At 37.7% G+C, this 21,733-nt stretch overlaps 6 protein-coding genes across 11 annotated transcripts; 5 read left to right on the plus strand and 1 right to left on the minus strand.

Annotated features, from left to right (window-relative positions):
• Positions 1–551: 551 nt before the first annotated feature.
• LOC17893536 (glyceraldehyde-3-phosphate dehydrogenase GAPC1, cytosolic) lies at positions 552–2,930 on the plus strand. The gene is made up of 9 exons (XM_023785690.1): positions 552–628; positions 759–788; positions 886–986; positions 1,352–1,467; positions 1,554–1,653; positions 1,771–1,917; positions 2,008–2,068; positions 2,160–2,400; positions 2,497–2,930. The coding sequence occupies exons 1-9, from the start codon at positions 625–627 to the stop codon at positions 2,711–2,713; spliced, it is 1,017 nt and encodes a 338-aa protein (XP_023641458.1). The 5' UTR covers positions 552–624; the 3' UTR covers positions 2,714–2,930.
• Positions 2,931–4,230: 1,300 nt separating this feature from the next.
• On the plus strand, positions 4,231–7,738 carry LOC111831744. Of its 6 annotated transcripts, none has more exons than XR_002834881.1 (4): positions 4,231–4,347; positions 5,097–5,284; positions 5,396–6,717; positions 6,877–7,731. XR_002834881.1 is itself a non-coding variant. In XM_023787041.1 (4 exons), exons 1-3 carry the CDS (start codon positions 5,059–5,061, stop codon positions 6,943–6,945), a joined length of 417 nt encoding a protein of 138 aa, XP_023642809.1. In that variant the 5' UTR covers positions 5,022–5,058; the 3' UTR covers positions 6,946–6,992; positions 7,095–7,736. The 6 variants fall into 6 exon arrangements, 5 of the variants coding, with proteins under 5 accessions (XP_023642809.1, XP_023642808.1, XP_023642807.1 ...); XM_023787041.1 differs by lacking the exon at positions 4,231–4,347 and having other exon boundaries at positions 5,022–5,284; positions 5,396–5,517; positions 6,877–6,992; positions 7,095–7,736; XM_023787040.1 differs by lacking the exon at positions 4,231–4,347 and having other exon boundaries at positions 5,022–5,284; positions 5,396–5,517; positions 6,877–7,738.
• Positions 7,739–10,296: 2,558 nt separating this feature from the next.
• Positions 10,297–13,589, plus strand: LOC17892263 (pentatricopeptide repeat-containing protein At3g04130, mitochondrial). Its single transcript, XM_006298820.2, has 4 exons — positions 10,297–10,428; positions 10,511–10,597; positions 10,703–10,782; positions 10,929–13,589. Exon 4 carries the CDS (start codon positions 11,712–11,714, stop codon positions 13,227–13,229), a length of 1,518 nt encoding a protein of 505 aa, XP_006298882.2. The 5' UTR covers positions 10,297–10,428; positions 10,511–10,597; positions 10,703–10,782; positions 10,929–11,711; the 3' UTR covers positions 13,230–13,589.
• A 710-nt stretch (positions 13,590–14,299) lies between these two features.
• On the plus strand, positions 14,300–16,906 carry LOC17893142. The gene is made up of 2 exons (XM_006297096.2): positions 14,300–15,440; positions 15,516–16,906. The coding sequence occupies exons 1-2, from the start codon at positions 14,724–14,726 to the stop codon at positions 16,773–16,775; spliced, it is 1,977 nt and encodes a 658-aa protein (XP_006297158.1). The 5' UTR covers positions 14,300–14,723; the 3' UTR covers positions 16,776–16,906.
• A 1,282-nt stretch (positions 16,907–18,188) lies between these two features.
• Positions 18,189–19,279, minus strand: LOC17893073 (putative germin-like protein subfamily 1 member 2). Its single transcript, XM_006299781.1, has 2 exons — positions 19,150–19,279; positions 18,189–18,751 (listed from the first exon to the last, which is right to left on the minus strand). The coding sequence occupies exons 1-2, from the start codon at positions 19,277–19,279 to the stop codon at positions 18,189–18,191; spliced, it is 693 nt and encodes a 230-aa protein (XP_006299843.1).
• Positions 19,280–20,741: 1,462 nt separating this feature from the next.
• LOC111831400 (transcription factor GTE12-like) lies at positions 20,742–21,704 on the plus strand. The gene has a single exon (XM_023785464.1). The coding sequence runs from the start codon at positions 20,742–20,744 to the stop codon at positions 21,702–21,704; it is 963 nt and encodes a 320-aa protein (XP_023641232.1).
• The last annotated feature ends 29 nt before the right edge of the window (positions 21,705–21,733 follow it).

The following is a 21,733-nucleotide window of genomic DNA, read 5'->3' on the forward strand; positions in this document are numbered from 1 at the left end:
ATGATAAGGTTAACAAAATATACATGTTCCTATTTTATCAACTTTCCAAATTCTTAGTCAATGTCACATTAAAATTTTCTTTTTTTTAATAAGGAAACTATCATATAATTGACTTATAGTTTTCTTGGAATAATATTATTTGGGCGATACGTTCTAGAAAAGTGGAAATCGTCTACTAAAATGGGCATCTCGGGTGAACTCGTGGCAGTCAAACAGTGGCCGGCGCAAAGCAGCATGTCCAAATACGCTGCGTTTCATGCCGACCCGAACCATTCGAAGCAATATAAAGAATATTCTAGATCAGCGCGTGAGATGTAGACGCCACGTCCGGCCTCAGGAATGTCGACATTTGCCAAAATATATGTGTTTACAACTGTAAATGAGGCAGAGAGTGCATGGGTAATTTGGTAACTTCAGTTGAAAATATTGAATCAGATCTGACTTTTTTCCCAAGAAAAACTCTCAGCCACTAGATCTTTCCTACCCCTCCTCCACGTTCTTCTCTCGTTTAAATAGCCCCTACTAAGCTTCACGGATTCCCCACATCACTCTCTATTTCACTGTAAATCTCTCTCTGTGAATCTCATCTTCAACCTCTCTCTCTCTCTCGTTTTCGATTCAACAATGGGTGAGTCTCTCTCTCTCCCTCTCCCTCTCCCTCTCTCTGAATCTCTTAGCTCGTCACTGATATTTTACGATGTTGTGTTTTCTGATCTGATCGTTTTCGGATTTTGTTTTGGCTTTTTTTTTGTATGTAGCTGACAAGAAGATTAAGATCGGAATCAACGGTGAGTTTCGGATTGATTTTATTTATTTGATAGGTTTTGTTGGTTCTATCGTATATCTGGATCTAGAATCTAAGTTATTGGTTTGTGTAATCGCTAGGATTCGGAAGAATCGGTCGTTTGGTCGCTAGGGTTGTTCTCCAGAGAGACGATGTTGAGCTCGTCGCCGTCAACGACCCCTTCATCACTACTGAGTACATGGTTAGTGTTCTTCCTTGGTTTCATCGGCGATTCAATCTTGGGTTGGTTATATATCATTTCGATCCGTTGATGATAGGATTCAATTAGTTGATCTTCTCTCCTTATATCTCGTATGATTTTGAAGATAGTATATACATATATATGTTCATGTTTATGCATGTGTGTTTTGATGATTTGGTGCTCAGATCCGAAAATAGTTTAGTGTTCTCTTTTCATCTTGATTAGCTGGTTGGATCATGTGAGAAACTAATAATTGCTTTAGTGTCCCGTTATGTTATTAATTGCCTGTTAATGATTAAACTTAGTATCATAAATTTGAGTTTGAACGTTTTAATTGATTGCGTTCTATATTTGATTGCTTGCAGACCTACATGTTCAAGTACGACAGTGTTCACGGTCAATGGAAACACAATGAACTCAAGATCAAGGATGAGAAGACCCTTCTCTTCGGTGAGAAGCCAGTCACTGTTTTCGGCATCAGGTACATCTTTTGACCGGTTCTCTCTGTCTCGTTTGTTATAAACTGTTGTAAATTACAATCTCATTTTGTTTTTGGTATTCGTGAAGGAACCCTGAGGACATCCCATGGGCTGAGGCTGGAGCAGACTACGTTGTTGAGTCTACCGGTGTCTTCACTGACAAGGACAAGGCTGCTGCTCACTTGAAGGTTTGTCTTGTTTGTTTTTGATATTTAATGTCTATTATTGATAGAAATGGTTTCACGTGATAGAATTTGCTTACTCTCTATTCATTGATCTAACTGTGTGACTTGTTGTTTGTTCAGGGTGGTGCCAAGAAGGTTGTCATCTCTGCCCCCAGCAAAGACGCTCCCATGTTTGTTGTTGGTGTCAACGAGCACGAATACAAGTCAGACCTTGACATTGTCTCCAACGCTAGCTGCACCACTAACTGTCTTGCTCCCCTTGCCAAGGTATCATATCTCATAGTCTAAAATATTTTTTTACTGTTTCAAATTTCATGTGAGTTATTTTCATTGACCATATTTGGTTTCTTTGTGTAGGTTATCAACGACAGGTTTGGAATTGTTGAGGGTCTTATGACTACCGTCCACTCAATCACTGGTAAATTTCTCCCTCTTCAGTTAAGCTGATACAAACTACCTACCTATATGTGAACATATTGGGAGCTAATGGATTTGGTTTATTACATCAGCTACTCAGAAGACTGTTGATGGTCCATCAATGAAGGACTGGAGAGGTGGAAGAGCTGCCTCATTCAACATTATTCCCAGCAGCACTGGAGCTGCCAAGGCTGTGGGAAAGGTGCTTCCAGCCCTTAACGGAAAGTTGACCGGTATGTCTTTCCGTGTTCCAACCGTTGATGTCTCAGTTGTTGACCTTACAGTCAGACTCGAGAAAGCTGCTACCTATGACGACATCAAAAAGGCTATCAAGTAAGCTTTTGGACACACACAAAAAAAAAAAAAATTTCCTTATATTCCAGTAGTGATCAAAGTATTAACCAAGTGTTTTTTACTGGCAATATTCAGGGAGGAATCTGAAGGCAAACTAAAGGGAATCCTTGGATACACCGAAGATGATGTTGTCTCAACTGACTTCGTTGGTGACAACAGGTCGAGCATTTTTGACGCCAAGGCCGGAATTGCATTGAGCGACAAGTTTGTGAAATTGGTGTCATGGTACGACAACGAATGGGGTTACAGTTCCCGTGTGGTTGATTTGATCGTCCACATGTCCAAAGCCTAAATCTAAGAAGCAGATTTCGAATGATGGGGAGTGGAAAGTCATATGTTCATCCCTAAATTGGTCTGAATTTGTCGCTTTTTAAAATAAAATATCTTTGAACTTGGAACCTTTTTCTTTTTTCTCGTGTTTTGGTTTTTGCTAGTCTCATTCATGCGAGGTGGTGGGAGCTTTGTAGACCGATGTTTTAATGAAGTCTTTTATGTCGCCTTTTGTTTTATACTACTCTACTCAGAACATGATAAGAATTAAAGCATAAGGAAATTCGTTAAAAAAATTGTTGATCTGTAATGCGTCTTAACAATGTAATAGTTTCATACGCATTCTGATTATCTTACAAATCTAAAATGCGTCTTAACAATGCAATAGTTTCGTAAATCTAAAATCTTGAGTTCATAAACCATTTGTTATATGGCCTTATGGGGATTAGGATCTAGTATGAAAAGCAAAAACGGCAGGCCCAATTGATGAAGACCATAATATATCAATATCCCCCTTGTGAAGAAATCAGAGAGGAGGAGAATTCTCCCTAATTTATTACGATGCAGAATCATCTGAGATCCGTCTTTGCGCAGGTTTACCGCGGAGGGAGATTAGGGTTAGCTCTTCAAAAGGGCTCTGCGTTGTTGTTCTTCTTTTATCCACCTACGACCCGACTACTTTCTATATTCAGTGTACCTCATAACCGGATATGACCCGTCTCAAGTAAAAATTTGCAGCTCAAAGGAATGAATACAATTTGTTTTAGAAAACATGTTTTAAACTGGTTGTCTTGTCATTAATTACGCCGGATATGTTATAATAATTCCTGAGTCTCGTACTACTGCCAGAGCAGTTACAGTGGACTTTGAAATAACATTCTTGAATTGATTAGTTCTCTGCTCTTTGTATAGATGTTATTAGTGAATAGACTCAATGGGAAATATTTATTACTCAAAATACATAACGATTTATTTTTCTATGTAACTTAAAAAAGCAACAAAAAAAGGTTAAAGCTAAACGTACAATTGTTATATTGAAGTACAAATGTGGTCTTAAAATGAAAGAAGTACACCGATGACGCAAAAAGTACAAATCCTCTTGTCCAAACAGTAGTACAGTCCAACTGTTTAGTCAACTCAAGACATCCTACTTTCTTTTGTTGTTTTTGTCTTTTTTTACTTTTGTCTTCAATATCTACCAAAAAAATACTGTTTTACAGAGGAATCTCGTAATCTGGACTGAAACTACGTATAAGAAATTCTAACTCAAATAATAATTATCTCAAACAACTAAAAATATTCTTAACCTAAAAAAACTGTAAATCATGAGATTATATGTTTTGGAAGATTTGACCAAAAAAAGAAAGAAAATGTTTTGGAGGATAAACTTATTTAATTTAATTGAAAGGGTGATACCTGGACCGGTTGGAAAAGCCCATTAAAAAGGCCCATCTTTGCACAGAAAACCCTAACGCCTAGTTCGATTTACTATATATAGGGTCCGTCTCTGACACAATTTTACAAAAGTCAAATCTAATCTTCAAGCCTATGCGCAGTACAAGTCTATGCGCAGTACATATTTCGATCTGCTCTTGTTTTTTTCTTCCACTGATCTACAAGCCTACATGCAGTACCTAATCTTCAAGATTTCTTTTGGTATGTGATAACACTTTTGCTTATAGATTCGTTATAGATATGTAGATTCGTTTTATATATGTAGATTCGTTTTATATATGTAGATCTGTGTTTGTTTTGATGATATGTATGTAGATCTGTTATTGAGTTTTCTTCCACCGGTCTATGTAGTGCTTGATCATCAAATTTCATTAGGATTTGATATTCTTTTACTGATAGATATGTTATATATGTGTGTTTGTTTTTTCTTCCATCGATCTATAAGCATGTATGTAGGATTTGATATTGTATTACTGATAGATATGTTACATATGTGTGTTTGTTTTTTCTTCCATCGTAGGATTTGATATTGTTTTACTGATAGATATGTTATATATGTGTGTTTGTTTTTTCTTCCATCGAAGGATTTGATATTGTTTTACTGAGAGATATGTTATATATGTGTGTTTGTTTTTTCTTCCATCGATCTATAAGCATGTATGTAGATTTCTATTTGTTTTCAAAATATAATTGATTGGCTTTCGTTCTTACATTTTCTACATTGTTCGAATCTCTGAGAATTAGTAAGTTTTGTTTCTTCCCCATTTGCTGTATTGTACTTTTACTATATTGGGCCACGGCCCAATAGATATTAAGATCCATTTCTAATACCGAACAAAATATCAATCTAATATTTTGCCCCCCCCTCCCAAAAATCTGAGATAGTGCGAGGAACCCTAAATTTGCATCTCGATGTTGCAAACTAATCTGAAACTCCTCTCTTCTGTTAGGTCTTCGAGATTCGCTTTAAGAGCTTCTTTCAGTCGATTCCAGTTTCGTGTTTTTGCTCCAGTTCCTGGCCTGAACACTGATGGCTTCATATCTCGGTACTCTCCTCAGTCTGATGGTACAAAAGCTTCTCCCAACGGTTCTAGATCCCGTTCATCTCCTTTCGCTAACCCCTATGAGTTTCAGTCAGGTATGTTTTCTAAGGCGTTTCTAATATCTGAGATTGAACAGTAGGCAAAACCCTAATTTATTTATCGAGATCTTCGTAGAAATCGTCTTATATATCTTCTGTGGAATGCAGCGTACCAGACGTCTCCCTTTGTCTCGAGATTTGCAGTGCCAACTACCCGGTTCCATTCTGGTTTGAAAGCTTATATGCTGGTCCCTTCTTTGGGTGGTGGTTGTTTAGAACTCTTCAGATCTGTGAGTTCAAAAATTCTTATTTCTTCACAAGTCTTCTTTGTTGACCAGAATGGTGAAGTTAAGGGTTTTGTATCTCATTCTGTTTGCATTGTCAAACTTTCTCCCAATTCCAATTCTGAAAACGAGTGTTGTTTTGTTTGAGAAGAACCAATTTTCACCAGTTGGCATTGATATCTCTGAAAAATCAGTTTCTGTCCTAAGTCTTTATAGCCTCTTGCTCAAATTAGGTTCTAGATTCAAGTGTATTGGAGATTCTTATGGGCCAATTGCCAGTTGGATGGATTCAGCTATTTCTAGGTTATTTTCCATTGAGATAGAGTCTAAAACTTATGGTCTGAAAGAAGGTGCGGAGAAGATTGCGAAAGTTTTTGGCGCTATTGTTTGGGCCTCGATTGCTGCGCTTGTTAGTTTCATTTGGGCTGGTCGTGGTGTATCTTTGAGTTTACTGAAAGAGGGACTTGATTCTCTCTATCTTTCTTTTAGAAATCTTGATGATAAGGTTATTCAGATAACTAAAACGCAGGATGTTTTGGTCAAGTTTATGCAAGAGCAATCATCCAGGACACATTTCACCAAGGAGCAAGCAGCCATCTTGCACAAATTTGCAGTGTCATATATACCTCGTTGTGGTCCTTTTTTTAGGGAATAATTTCTGTTTTTGCGATGTAAAGCCGGTATAATTTCTGTTTTTGAGTGAAACTAGGCCTGCCTTTTGTTACATGTTGGAGAAATTGTTCTAATATTAGATTTTTGTGGTTTTGGCGTTTCCGCAATTCCATTTCTCTCTCTAAATGTTTCCGAGTGTATGTGTTTTGCTGATTATTTAGTACCCTCCCATACATGATAACCTGTGTTTGCATGTTGATATGTCTTATAAATATTTCACCACATCCGCTTCAAACATATAGGAAATGAAATCTTTCTATATCTTTAGCATTATATACCAAGCAAATCTGGCAAAAAATATGTTTTGACGAGATTTTCCCTGTGGATCAAAGATGTAAGTTGATACAAATCATATTAACATGGTAAAGTGAAGATTGCAGCTTAGTGCAGGTGATGGTCATTAACAATTCTCTTTTGGCTTTTAGTAGTCATTCAACTTTTGGATAGTCTCTCTTCTGGTTTGCATTAAATAACTCATGCAACTTCTGGTTTATACCAGATACTCTTTCAACGGCCAGCATGAGCCTTGAACAGGTTACATCACATGTTATATAGTCTACTACAACTATTTTCTTCTTTATAGGCTAAAGACGAAATTAACAATTTTTGGTTATGTTTAGGAAGAGAACATTACAAAGAAGAAATTAACAATATTTCCTCAATCGAAATTAACAATTTTCGTCTTCTTTATAGGCTAAAGACGAAATTAACAGATGGGAATATTGTGCTCAGTCAAAATCGAGAGTGAGGAGGAGATGCTAGTTCTGCAAGTGGGTGTACTAAGATTGATTTATTGCTGAAGAAATATTGTAAGAATTGCAGATTGTAACTTCAACATGTGTGGGTAACTTACAAAATAGATGGAAAAAGTAATAAGATCTTATTGATTGTTTAGATGATTCTGTTTTCAGAACTATGTTGTTCTTACCAGCAGGAAAGAGCGAAGTCCCTTCAACTACCAACTCATATCACCGTTGATGCCGCAAAAACATAGATCACTCCAACTGAGTTTCCATAGTTACTGTCATCTGGAAATCAAGCCACTCTCAAACCTTAAATCCTACCTAACAATAGTCTGTCAAAAGAAGAATCTAATGTGCTACTTGTTCTGTTCTTTTTTTTTTTTCAGATTCAAGGACAGTAATGGCTAGTCTTGGTAAAATTATTATCATCTTTGAGAGGAGATGAGTTAAATAGTAGCTAATATCATATATTGTAGATACAAGTTGAATATTTTAATAAGAGACTGCATGACCGGTTGATAACGTTGATGAAGTAACAGGTGGACTAAAGCTTATGTAATAACTCTTGGATTCGACATTACCACAGTCTGGCAGAAGGGGAGAACATGTTAAGTGGCTCCAAATTTTTCGATTTCTCGGTGACAGATCTGTTTTCCCTTCTTATTAACCATTATTGAGAATTGTTTTTTCGAGTAGATAAATCTGTAGTTACATGAATCTGGACAATTGTCTTACTAGAAGATAATCTAATAACAATATTTCCTGATTATCCAGTTCATTTGAAAATACAGAGTCAGTTTTGATGCCTTTTTTGTTTTTTTTTTTTTGTGGAGAGACCTTTATCTATAAACTAAAGCTGTTAAAGCAACGGACTGAAGCTGACTTGCGCATAGCTCAGAGGCTTTGTCCTAATGAGATTTTCATTCCCGTGCAACAGCTAATCAAAAATATACAGTATAAGTATTTGAACTTCTTGCTATAGTTATTATGTTAATATTATTTTACAATACAACTCACTGTATGATTCATGCGATCAGTTACTATTATATATTCAGGAAAACTGCTTTGTAATATCCATTCAAACTTTTGTTTACTTGAGTTTAAGGTTTTAGCATAGTCAATGAATATGTAAACAATCAAAGATTGTTATTTGTTAGTTCACACTCACATCATGATTATATGACTCAGTCAAGTCAAGAATAAGAGTCGAATGAGTCTTTCAACCTACTTCAACAGAGGTTTGGATAGCCTTGTCCAGTTAATGCCCAAGTTGGTAACTAAGCAGAATTAAATCCAGTCTTGAAAGGAAACTAATTTAGAAATATGTGGTTAATATCTTGCTTAAAGGATATGAAAGAACGAACACAACTTTCTTGACTTCCTAGGCGACTCTTAGTGCCAGTATAGAGCTTGAAGTCTTTATGAATGTTATATGTTAACGATGTAGTAGGGGAACTATACATGCATTGTCAACATGCTTTGACATTGAAACATGCAATCACGTTGTTAACAGGTAGCACAGATGGGTACAGTACACGGTGCAAAGGATCGCTACAAACTTACAATGCATCTCAAATAACAGGGGGTGGTTTCAATTAGGTAAAAACAGAAGCCACTGCAAATTCGCTATCTAGTTCAATCAGTAGATAAACAAATGCTTCATAACTTGAGAATAGAAATCAATGTCTCTCTGTGTCGAGCTCTTGAGTTTGAAACCAAAAAGGTATGGGATTACCATTGAAAGGGATCTAACTGAAAAAGGGGCCACATGAACTGGACTCGTTACAAACCATTGGTACCCCACCAAGAGTAAGTAAGAAGATGAGAATTTCTCTAGAGACAATTGTTGTTCTGTTACTGTGTCCTTTTTAACAAAAGCAAATCGCACAATTGGGTTTTGGAATTGGAATTGTTGTAACTGATAATATTTAATAATTTTAATGATCACGTAAAAAGCTTCTTGTGTGTTTTCTCTCGATCAAGTTTGAAGTTCCAATCAAGCTTTTGTCTTCTCTGCTATGTACATAATCTGATCTGCACGGCGGGACATACCTTGGGTTCATTAGATTTTCCATGATCTCTATCCCATCCAAACTCCGAAGCCTTTGAGAAGCATATCACATACATAAAAACATCCAGAACTGAGAGGAAATATGGAGGCAATTTTTACAAGGCAGCTTCTGATTTCCCTTAATTCAGTGTAGCTCATAACCGGATATGACCCGTCTCAAGTAAAAATTTGCAGCTCAAAGGAATGAATGCAATTTGTTTTAGAAAACATGTTTTAAACTGGTTGTTATTAATTACGCCGGATATGTTATAATAATTCATGAGAGTCTCGTACTACTGCCAGAGCAGTTACAGGAAATCACTAAACACAACACACAGAAAAAGGTAAACCCAATATCCTCTGAACATGACCGGATACTAGGATTATCGTTTCCTTGATGAAGTTTTCCTCAGATTCCCTCACTACCTAAAACACACAGAAATCAAAGATAAAATGGTCGGTCACAATGTCATTGGACAAACTTGTTGTTTCTATGAGTATGTTTATATACCCCCTCTTTCTGCTTCTCTCATGACGGTCTGCCATGTTGGACAACATCTGTTCTTTCCTTTCTTCTTCTTCTCATTTCCTCAATCCTTCTCATTTTCTAAACAAAACAGAAGATCAAAGATGATGACAAGATAAATTGCTTCGTACGTCGTCTCCCCCTCAAGAATTTGAATTTTTTTGTATTACCTCTTTACGCAGCTCCTCACGTGCTGGTTCGTGGTCAGTTATATAAGGACCTTAAAACAAATCACAAAATAAAGCTGACTGATTTATTTATCCGATGAAGAATATTAGAATTTAAAAAACCCCAAAAAAAACATATCTGGCTCTCGCTCTCCATACCCATGAAATATCCCATAGCCGCTGCTGTTCCATGAATTAACAACCGCACTGCAAGTCCATCCGACCCTATATAAATCACAAAATCAATATACAGACTAGAGAATATTTTGATGGATAAGAAATCAGATAACGACGTTACCAGAAGTGCTACCAGGCGGTGAAGAGAAATTGCGAGACCCCATGGATGATCCCCCTCCGCGGTAAACCTGCGCAAAGACGGATCTCAGACTCTGCATATTTGTAAAGAAATTAGGGTTCGCTCTCCTCGTCTCTGATTTTGGTCTTCATTAAATTTAAATTAATATTGTCTTTCATACATCAAATGGGCCTGTCGTTTTCTTTTTATCTCCCTTTTCTTACAGGATCTTAATCCCCATCTTATGGGCCTTAAATAATTAAAGTATCTTTTCAGGCCCATTTAATGTATTTGGAGACAATATTAATTTTTCCCCCATTTGATGTATGAAGAAGACCAAATCAGAGACGGCAATTTCGAGAGCGAACCCTAATTTGTCACGATGATGCAGAATCTGAGATCCGTATTTACTCGCGGATGGAGATCGTCCATGGGGTCTCGCAATATCTCTCCACCGCCTGCTGGTAAAGTTGTCTGATTTCGCATTCAAATTTTGAATCATCGAGTATTTGTTTTCTTAATAATTCTTCTTTTGATTGATTGCAGGGTCGTGGGACGGAGGAAGAGTTCTGCGTGAGTTGAAGAGTTTAGCTGCATCTGTATTGTTTGGATATTCGTGCTACCTTATCTCGGGTAATTATTTATTGTTGAGGAGATTTTTCGTTTATTGTTTAGCTTCTGAGATTATTAATAGGATTTCAGTAAGTTGGTGATTGCTTCCTTTTGTGCATACCTCAGATATGTCGGAGTCATTAAAAAGGTCCAAGGCTTCCAAGGAAGCATTCAGACAACTCGTGAGAGATCTTGATGACGACCTGGTATATATTATATATGTGAATTGTTACTTCTTTAATAAATAAATAAATAAAAACAAATTTGTATTTGTTTCCGGACTTGGAAACCCAAAAAAACCTTAACTAACGAGTCTACATCTCTCTGTTTTTCTCTGATTTCCCTCCCCAAGGGGTTATCTGTTCCGCGGGATAATTGAATTGAGAAGCGACAAGTTATTGGTGTTTGGTTTTTGCTCCCGTAAAAGAAATAAAAAGCTCCATGGCTGTGATTGTTCAGAAGTTGCTCTGGAAGAGAGGGATCCCTCTTCTCTCTTGACAAATATTTATGGAACCTGCCATTATCTATATATATATGTTTAGTTCTTGTATGTTTTTGTTGTGCACTGAAAACATTAAGTTGCACTGTTTGATCCCTCTTCTCTCAGACAAGTGTTCTCTTCATCTTCATTTTACCGAGGTCGTCTCTCGCGTTTAAGTTCTTAGATTTTATTTCTAAGTTTTTTCGTAACTATGTAAGCAGGGTTGTAAGCTTTGTTAATGGGTGGATTAGAAGATTAATAATGTAAATAGACGCATGAAGCTTATCTCAGTTCCTACATTATTTTGGCTAAGATTTGGCCTTTTTTCTCTGAAACTTCGACGTTCGTTCCAAACAATACAAGCAAGAATCCATCGGTTTTCCCATGACTGCTACTCTGCTAGAACATTTATGCAAAACCAGAGCCTAACCGGTTTTCAAACCAAACTGTATTTGGGCTTTAAATGGGCCATCACGTTTGACCCAAAAACCCTTGTCTACGATCGAGATTAGTCCTCGTCAATTATCTCCGGCCGCCGTTCTCACAATTTCCCCTTTGCCCCCAGCTTTCAGGTACGTGAATTTGAGTTCCATGTATCAATCATTCAGTATTGCAGTTGAAGGACCCTCAGATTCTGGGTTTTAGAATCCCCTGATGTCTTTGCTTATTCAAAAGCGCATTGGAAACACCTTGCTACGTCTTAAACCTTGGGTTCCCACCTCTCTTCCCACTACGGTCATCAAGAATCTCTCTACAGTTTCAGAGCAATTACCTGAGGCACTAGATGAATCGTCACAGGAGATATGGAATGTAATTGTTGGTAGAGTTGGTGATAGAGACAGTGAAGATGAGGTTTTTGATCGTCTATCTAATGATGAAGCCTGTAACAGAGTTCATCTCTCTGATGGTTTGGTTCATAAGCTGCTTCATAGGTTTAGAGATGACTGGAAATCTGCGCTTGGTGTTTTGAAATGGGCTGAGTCTTGTAGAGGGCACAGACACTCCAATGATTCTTTCGATATGGCCGTGGATATTCTTGGCAAGGCCAAGAAATGGGATCGGATGAAGGAGTTTGTGGAGAGATTGAGAGGAGATCAACTCGTTACTTTGAACACAATTGCTAAGATCATGAGGAGATTTGCCGGTGCAGGGGAATGGGAAGAAGCAGTGGCAATATTTGATAAATTGGGTGAATTTGGATTGGACAAGAACACGGAATCGATGAATCTGCTGCTCGATACGCTTTGCAAGGAGAAAAGAGTCGAGCAGGCTCGAGTCATTTTGCTAGAGCTTAAGTCGCACATTACACCAAATGCTCATACGTTTAATATCTTCATTCACGGTTGGTGTAAGGCAAATAGAGTCGAGGAGGCTCTTTGGACGATCCAAGAGATGAAAGGCCATGGATTCCGTCCTTGCGTTATTAGCTATACAACGATTATAAGGTGTTACTGCCAGCAGTCTGAGTTTGTTAAGGTCTATGAGATGCTAAGTGAAATGGAAGCCAATGGGTCTCCTCCGAATTCCATTACTTACACAACTATTATGGCTTCTCTTAATGCACAGAAAGAGTTTGAGGAGGCATTACGGGTTGCTACAAGGATGAAAAGATCCGGCTGTCAACCTGATACTCTTTTCTACAACTGTTTGATTCACACACTTGCTAGAGCTGGTCGGTTAGAAGAAGCTGAGCGGGTTTTTAGAGTTGAGATGCCAGAACTTGGTGCTTCCATTAATACATCTACCTATAACTCCATGATCGCTATGTACTGCCATCACGATGAGGAACATAAAGCGATAGAGCTTCTCAAGGAAATGGAAAGCTCAAAGCTTTGTAATCCCGATGTTCATACGTATCACCCGCTGCTGAAATCTTGTTTTAAGAGAGGGGATGTAGTTGAGGTTGGGAAATTATTGAAAGAAATGGTGACTAAACATCATCTCAGCCTTGATGAATCGACTTATACTTTTCTAATACAGAGGTTATGCAGAGCCAATATATGTGAGTGGGCGTATTGTCTTTTCGAAGAGATGATTAGCCAAGATATCACACCGAGGCACAGGACTTGTTTGCTGCTTTTGGAAGAGGTCAAGAAGAAGAATATGCACGAATCCGCTGAGAGAATCGAACACATCATGAAGACTGTGAAACTCACTGCACCTGTAAAGTGAGATTTTTACTATGGCTGGACGGCTGGACCTGTGATTTCTTGCAGCATCTTACCTCTATATTGCGGTATGGTTTAGAGAAGTTAGACAATTTGTGCACTGTTGCATAAGGAGATTGTAAATTGTGAGAATTTGGGCACTTGAGGCTCTATAAAGAAGACAAGACCAGATCATGCATAAAATGTTCCTTGTGTTCTTCATTCAACCACATTGTAGTGTAGATTTCAAGTACTCTGGTAACTGGTAAGAAACTAGTATTTCAAACACAAGAATAGCTGTTAAGATTTGTAACTCTGTGAGTCTGGAGTTGATTGATTCTGACACAATCTTGAAAGTAAAGACTGTGTTTATTGTCTGCTCTGACTCGACATCTTTTAAGGGTCTCTTTATTGAGACGTCTGAGGATCCAGTCTTACAAGATTATACGCATGAGAATACTTCGGGATACAAGAGGGAAATAACGCAAAAACAACTTCTTTATTATAAGCATTGAGTTTAGAGACAGATGCATGTGCGTTTGGGATGCGTCCACACTCCACACCGACAGAAAGGTAGATCCATATTATTACCCCAAGGCCTAATTAACAGAACAAAAAAAATATTTTTCTCAAGGAATTTTTTTCATAAACTGAGTACAGCCTTCTTCAACCACATAATGATGATGGTTAAGCTTTAACTACAAATCATTATACTTATTTAATGAATTATTGATCAGATATTATTAAGGGCCCTCAAGTGTTAGCTAGCTGGCAGCTGCCACAGTGCCACGAGTGGGCACTTAATCTTTGGTCTACATTTTTTTTCAGATTAATCATTAGAGCTATTTACATGTCGATTTATTGTGCACAAAGTACAAAACCTACTTGTATATTCATATCTTAAGTCTCAACCTCTGGTTTCAACAAAACAAGCGACGCCTCTAATTAGATGAAACATCCATCATTCAATTATTGTATATTCCAATACTCAAAAAACTTTTACACTTTTACTGAAAAAATACAACCAAAACGCGATACTGAAATGTAATTCTCTCGAAAAATCATAACAAAAATTCTTGCTGCAGAATAATGTCTTACACATACTTCTTTCGTTCTGGAAAATCAAACTATTTAATCATTTAAAGATCATGAAAAAAAAAAAAAACTTTTAATCCCGTCAGATATGGTCCACTCACGGGAATGGAATCTTGTAAATCTTCGATGCTCCCAAAAATACTATTTTTATTTTCCTTTTTGTGGAAACACACACGTAAAACTTTCGTCTTCGCCACAACAACACAATCTTCAAGACTTCTCCTTTTTGTTGTCTTCTGCTTCATCACTTTGTGTTCGTCGTAAACAAATCTCTATTGATTTCAAACCATTCATATTGATCTTCTTTGTAATCTACTTCCTCTGTTTTCTCGTTATTTCACGTATGCTCTGTTTTTTTCTTTGAGATTCTTTGATTTTGGTTTACGAAAACAGAAGAAGACCCGGTTATTTATCTTAACCGGAAATGCCACCGCCGATATTTCCTCTCCGGTGGGAAAGCACCGGAGACCAGTGGTGGTACGCTTCACCGATCGATTGCGCCGCCGCGAACGGTCTATACGATGTTGTCATCGAGCTTCTTCACCAAGACACAAACCTCCTCGTCAAACTCACTTCCCTCCGCCGTATCCGCCGCCTCGAAACCGTCTGGGACGACGGAGACGGAAATAACTGCCAAGTGGCTTTAAACCGTTCCCGCGTCGCTAGAAGACTACTAGAAGAGTGCGAAATCGGAAACGGAGATAATTCCCTCATCAGAGCTGGCTACGGTGGTTGGCTGCTCTACACCGCCGCCTCCGCCGGAGATTTAGAATTCGTAAAAAAACTTCTAGAGAGGGATCCACTCCTCGTGTTCGGAGAAGGAGAATACGGCGTCACCGATATCCTCTACGCGGCGGCCCGAGGCCGAAACGACGACGTGTTCCGTCTCATTCTTGATTTCTCTTTGTTGCCAGCTAATATCGCCGGCGTCGAAGAAATCGACGGCGAAAAATTAACAGAGAAACAGTTAATAGTGAAAGAGGAGATGGTTAAAAGAGGAGTCCACAGTGCCGCGAGAGGCGGACACGTGACAATCCTCGATCTACTCTTACTCTCTGGCAAATACGACGCCGTTTCAAAACTCAGGGATGCTTATGGTTCTACTCTGTTACACTCTGCCTCTAGCAGAGCTCAAATCGAAGTAAGTAAGAACACAAATCATATACATATTACTATTAATGCATAATACTAATTCTGTGGATATAATCTAATGTAGGTGGTGAAGTATCTTGTATCCAAGTATGATTCAATCATGGATGTTCAAGATAGTAATGGAAACACAGCTTTACATATAGCTGCGTACAAGGGTCATTTAGATGTAGTGGAGGCTCTAATCAACGAATCTCCACCGTTGATATCCGTTGTTAACGGCGATGGTGACACGTTTCTTCACACGGTCGTGTCTGGTTTTGCTGCGTCTGGGTTTAAGCGGTTAGACCGGCAGATGGAGCTTTTGAACAAGTTAGTCACAGGAGGAGTAGGAAGAAGCTGTTCCGTTGACTTTTCTGAGATTGTCAACGTTAAAAATTGTAACGGGAGAACTGTGATTCATCTAGCTGTGATGGATAACCTTAACGCCGTTAGACCCGACGTCGTAGAGAGTCTATTGAGAATCCCTGGCGTTGATCTTAACGTCGTTGATTCATATGCAATGACGGCCGTTGATTTGCTTAAACGGCAAACGCCTAAAACGCTGGTTTCTGAATTGTTGATCAAACGGCTTGTATCCGCCGGTGGGAGATCAAATTGCGGTGAGAACGTTTCGCGGTTTAGAGAAGAGCGTTATGGATTCTGCGGTAGTCCAGGAACATCGTTTGAGATATCTGATTCTGAGATTTTTCTATTCACGGCGGCGAGAACAGATCAAACCGTTGAATTAAGTCCAGACTCTCTCGAGAGTTTTGATGGGATCAGTGAGTGTTCCACTGAAATCTCGACGCATTCAAAACGCAAACGCCGCGGTGGCGGGGGCACGGGAGCGCGACTTAAGCTTCTTTTACGGTGGGCGAAGAGGGAAGAGTCGGAGGAGAATCGCCGTTTCTCCGGAGATAACAACAACCGCCGTGTTCCTCTCAGAGAGATGTATTCGCCGTCGTCTTGTAACAGAGGAAGAGCGTTTCCGATGAGAACAGAGAGTGGTGATCTCCCGAGTTTATCCGCGAGATTGAAATTTACTCAAGGGCTAATGAAAGGTGTCGTGGTTCAGGAATCGCCGAGGTTCGTGTTTTCGCCTCCGGCGGTTTCTGATTACTCTCGAGCTCCGTCGTCGGCTTGCTCGTCGCCGTTTCAGACGGTTTCTTCGGAATTAGGGAAAAGAACACCAGCGATGAAGAAACAGGGATCTTTTATGAACAGATACTTGTGTTTTGGCGGTAAAGGATTAGCCATTGATGGTTCATCTGAGATGAGTAATGGCTCTGGTCATCGTCTCCGCCCACGGAGTTTCAAACGAGTGATATCTTTGGTTTCTTCCTGAAAATACATAGTTTTCTTTTGTCACACGTAACCTAACCCTCACGGGTTACAAATTCATATACATGATAGAAAAGTGTATTAAAGATAGAAAATTGATGAAAATATTATTTTATTGGGAGAACTGGTAAATTATCTAAGACCAACATTATAAGTAGTATGCTAATTAGGGTATCTTAGAATTAATTAGTATTAAATTTGAAAAAGTTGAGTTTAAAAGTTTTTAGTTTTGAAATGTGTTTATTGGTAGGATCTTAAGTTGGGTATCTTAGAAAATTTTTTTTAATTTGTAATTTAAGAAAATTTTATAATTATTGCAAATTTAGAATTTGAAAACATACATAAGAGAGAAATTATAACATAAAGTACAATAAATTTAAACGTGAAAATTTACTCCAAATATGTTTGACCAGATCGTTATTCAATTGTTCATGCTTAGCTCGATCCCGAAGTCGAGTTCTAGCGGCCATCAGATCGACGAAATTTGAAGGCATATATGTATCATACGAGAAATCCATTCTTGTACTTTCGACAGTTTCCGCTTGTTGAAATTCGGTGACATCAAACTGAGTATACATATCTCGTTCATTTTCATCTGGATATCTTAAAAAGAAAATAAAATTATTTAAAAATTAAATTAAATTAAAAATTGTAATTTGAGAAATTTTATAATTATAGCAAAATTTAAAATTTAAAACATACATAAGATGGTGGTCGTCGGTTGACAAAAAAAAGATGATGGTCGTCGGTGATATTGTTGTTTCGCAACGCGAGAAAAAGAAAGAAAAAAACTAAGTTATTTTTTTCCCTTATATATTTATCTCTGTATCCAATCAAAATGTGCCACGTATACGTATGTTAACCCTCCAAAAGTATCTTATATAAGATACCTATCTTAAGTATCTTACCTAAAATTATGATTTTTGATTTAAATTTAAATCTTAAATTTGCTAAGATACTGCTTAAATCTCTTTGATAATGTTGCTCTTAGAATACAAATAGTACTTCGCTTCCTTTTGTTTTCCAATTCCTATCCAGTGGCTATACATGCGTCAAGAGGAGAAGCAGAACAGTGAATACCCACAAATATCCATAACAAATGTGACACGAGAAAACGAGATGTTTCATCTTTCAAGTTTCACGATTCTTATTTAAAGCCCTTTCAAAAAGATGCTCACTCTCCTCTATTGCCTATATCTCATTCCCGGTCTTTCAAAATGTTTTTTGGCTTATGTTAATTCATTCACTTAATTATTTTCTTACAAATTGTCTTAAAAGAGCACCTTACATATTTTCACATTTATTTTACAAATTGTAGATACTCTGTATTTCCAACACTTATTACATACTTGTACCTGCCTATATAATTAACTTATTCAAGATATGTTTTATTGTTATTATTATACATTCTTTTGAACTAATTAACTATGTAATCTTCGTTAGAAAACACCCCCTGGATATGTCTCACTGTGTTCACGTCCAACGCAAAAGCTTTAGCCAAAAGCTTTGGATCAATCAAAGGTTTCGACCCGAAAACTGCGTTACCTATTGGGATTACACCAGGGTCTTGACTCCCGACTACGCCAATCGCAACCGCATTTGTATTCCCAATGTTTGCATGAAACTGTACCAAACCGATGGGAAAAGCAAATACATCTCCGGGATAAAGAACCTTGGAAAATAGCGTATAGTTGTAGTCATTTGACGCCACAAATCCGACTAAGAGCTTTCCCTTGAGGACTAAGATGATCTGGGAGGCTCGTGGGTGTATGTGCGGTGGGATTTGACCTCCCGGAGCGAAATCAAAGCGGGCTATGGCAACGCCAAGAGTGTTGAGACCAGGAATTCTTCTGACATCAACATCCGTGACCGTTGAGCCAAGGCGGTTGTTGGTGTTTCCGGGGATGTTTAAGCCGGAATAGAAAAAATCATCCGCAGTTACTAGTTTTGGGTCTTTACAGAATTTTCCATTCACGTAAACTGCGAAAACAAATACAAAGTAACGACGGTGTTGAAGTTTGAACGATATAAAGTGGTTACATCATATATTAATCATTGTTATATAATTTGTGACGGTTTAAAATATGGAACTGATATTGGTGTATACTGTTGACTCTATAGTACTTATATATCTTGTTTTGCTTTAAAAAGCATCATACAATGTGTTCTAATGTTTATCAAACATTCTTTTAGAATACAAATGAAACAACTACGTTAATTTGCACTTATGTATAAAATATGTTTGATATAAACATAATATATAGTTTGGTACAACAGACTTAGGGGCCACGCGTATGATTTTCGGTATTAATATATCATGTTTCAAAGATATCAAAGGAGCCATATGTATATGCAACAAATAGAGCTTAATTAGGTACCTCCATTAGTTTCGTTGGTTGCAACACAGTAGTCTTGAAGAGGGTTTGGGTCGTAAGAGTATACAAATGAAGATGCTAAAGCCGCCAACAAGATTATTTTAGCTAAAAGAAACTGAAGAAGACCTTTCATTATATTCTACAAATGAAAAATGTTTTTGTGGATTGAGCGATGCTGCATGGCATGCGCTATATATATAGGCCAAGAAGTCGTCCAAAATCATCTGACTTTAGCTTACAAGTAGTAAATTACATCTAAAATACATAATAGCTTGCTTTCTCTACGGAATTATCAATACCCAATATAAGAAATTTTGGAATTTTGGGACTTTCATGCCTAATTTACTAATATGTTGTTAATTAATTAATTATTAACGTGTGAGATTTGACCGTTTCATTTGAGTTATTGTCTGCATTACAGTGTCATGTCATATAAGATTATTTCACAGATTTTTTTTTTTTTTTTGTAAACAGTTGCCTTTTGGACCATTGTATTTATGGACTTATATTATAATTTAATCTTATATGACATGACACTGTAATGCAAAAAACAAAAAAACAAAAACTTTTGGACTTCTGTTATACTTTTAAAACAGTTTTACAATGTTTATATTAATAACAGGAATAAAATTGATAAATGCATATCAAAATTTTAAACGTGAGAAGAAGTGATGATAGTTTGCTTGAAGATCAAAGTATACAAGCATGCGCATATTAAACTTGCACACAACAAACGCATTAAGCATACAGTAACACATTAACCGCACATTTGTAATTTTAGAAATTAAAAAGCACTGTTATGATCAAACACTTAAGCTACTAAAGAAACAGGAGTCTATAATTTGTTCAAGAACCTCCGGGGTTCATGTTTTCGCCTCCGGTGGTGTCTGAATATTCTCTCAAACCTCCGCCGTCAGCTTGTTCGTCGCCGTTTCAGACTGTATCTTCTGAATTAGGGAGAAGTACACCAGCGATGAAGAAACAATGATCTTTTATGATATGAACTGATACTTGTGTTTGGAAGGTTAAGGATTAGCTATTGATCGTTCATCGTCTGTGTCATCGTCTCCGCTCACGGAGTTTCAAACGAGTGATATCTTTGGTTTCTTCTTGATAATACATAACTTTTTTTTTTCTTTTGTCACACGTAAACTAACCCTAGCTCAGGGGTTACATTAATTAAATTCATATAAATGTAATAAAAAAATAGATTATTGGTTTTTATACATGGAAATTGAAGTGCGAAAGTATTATTTTCGTTGTTTTTTTTTTGCTATTGGGATAACTAGTAAATTAATTAGATCTTGTTTTGGATTACGATTTTCCTTTTTTTTTGTTTTGATAAAAGTACTTAGTTTCCTTTTCCTATCATATCTTTGTGCAGACCAAACGCTATTTCAAATGTAATTAGGAGTAAGACACCCTATTTAAAAACCCCAAAACAGTTCTCACCATAACTTCAACAAAAGGTCAAAACCCTAGCTTCCCTCAGTTGTTCTTCGTGTGACGACTCCCTGTATGATCGAACACGAAGACTTTCTGTTTTAACTAGGGTTTGTGCTGTTCACTGTCGGTTTTTCCTCATCTTTGTAAGAATGGTTACAGAAAACAAACTGAGGATAAACGTTGGCTCTGAAGCCAATCTAACGAGGAAGAAGCGTGGAGCTGAAGATGTAGAAGAGGTTGATCAGGCAAATATGAAGAAGAAGCCAAAGCTGGATCGCGAGTTGTCCTTGTATAGTGTGTGTCTAAAGGTACTAAAGTCGATGAGAGACGAATGGTCTGGTTGGCGTTTTGAGGAGCTGGTCGTTGAAATTGCGGACTATTTCTCTGTTATATCAAAGCCTATGGATTTCGTCACAATCAAGTCCAAACTCGCCAAGAATCTCTACGTAAATATTGCTGAAGGGTTTCCCAAAGATGTTCGATTAGTCTTCACGAATGCGATTCGCTATTATCCTCCTGAGAATCCGCTTCACAAGGACGCTAAGAAGCTTATGAGGATTTTTGAGCTCAGATGGGAGTCGGTAAAGAAGAAGTTAGCCTGTGGGAGCATTTACTTGGACCAAAAGGTTTCTCGTTCGACAAATCCAGTGGAAAAGCAGAGCAAAGAGGATAAGCCTGAGAGCAGAAACGATCAATATTTAATGCCCTTATCTCCTACCAAGGCTCTTCGTGCGGCAACAATCGGGATTCGTTTTGCAGATACTATCGTGAAAGCCAGATATAGAAAGGTCATTGACGAGAGTGGTAACAAGACTGATGTGATGAAGAAAATGCAGAAAGAAAAGCAACTTTTGGAAAGAAGGCAACGTGAAGTGAAAGCTAGAATTGAAGGTGAGACTAGAGCCGCCAGGTTGAAAGTGCTATGTAGGGAACGGCTTGCATTAGAAGAGTTGGGAGAAGAAGCCAAATTCAATGTTGAAGATCACTTGGAAACTGAGAGGGAGATGGTGAAACTCTGTGGTGGATCCTATATGGCAAGAACTCGGAGGATTGAAGAGCTTGGTCTGTTTTTAAGAATTGAGGAATATTGGCCGGAACTTGAAGAGATTTAGGAGGAAGGAGAGATGTGATACTGACTCCT

This window comes from Capsella rubella, unplaced genomic scaffold, assembly GCF_000375325.1.
Source record: "Capsella rubella cultivar Monte Gargano unplaced genomic scaffold, Caprub1_0 scaffold_3, whole genome shotgun sequence".
NCBI classification, from domain to species: domain Eukaryota; kingdom Viridiplantae; phylum Streptophyta; class Magnoliopsida; order Brassicales; family Brassicaceae; genus Capsella; species Capsella rubella.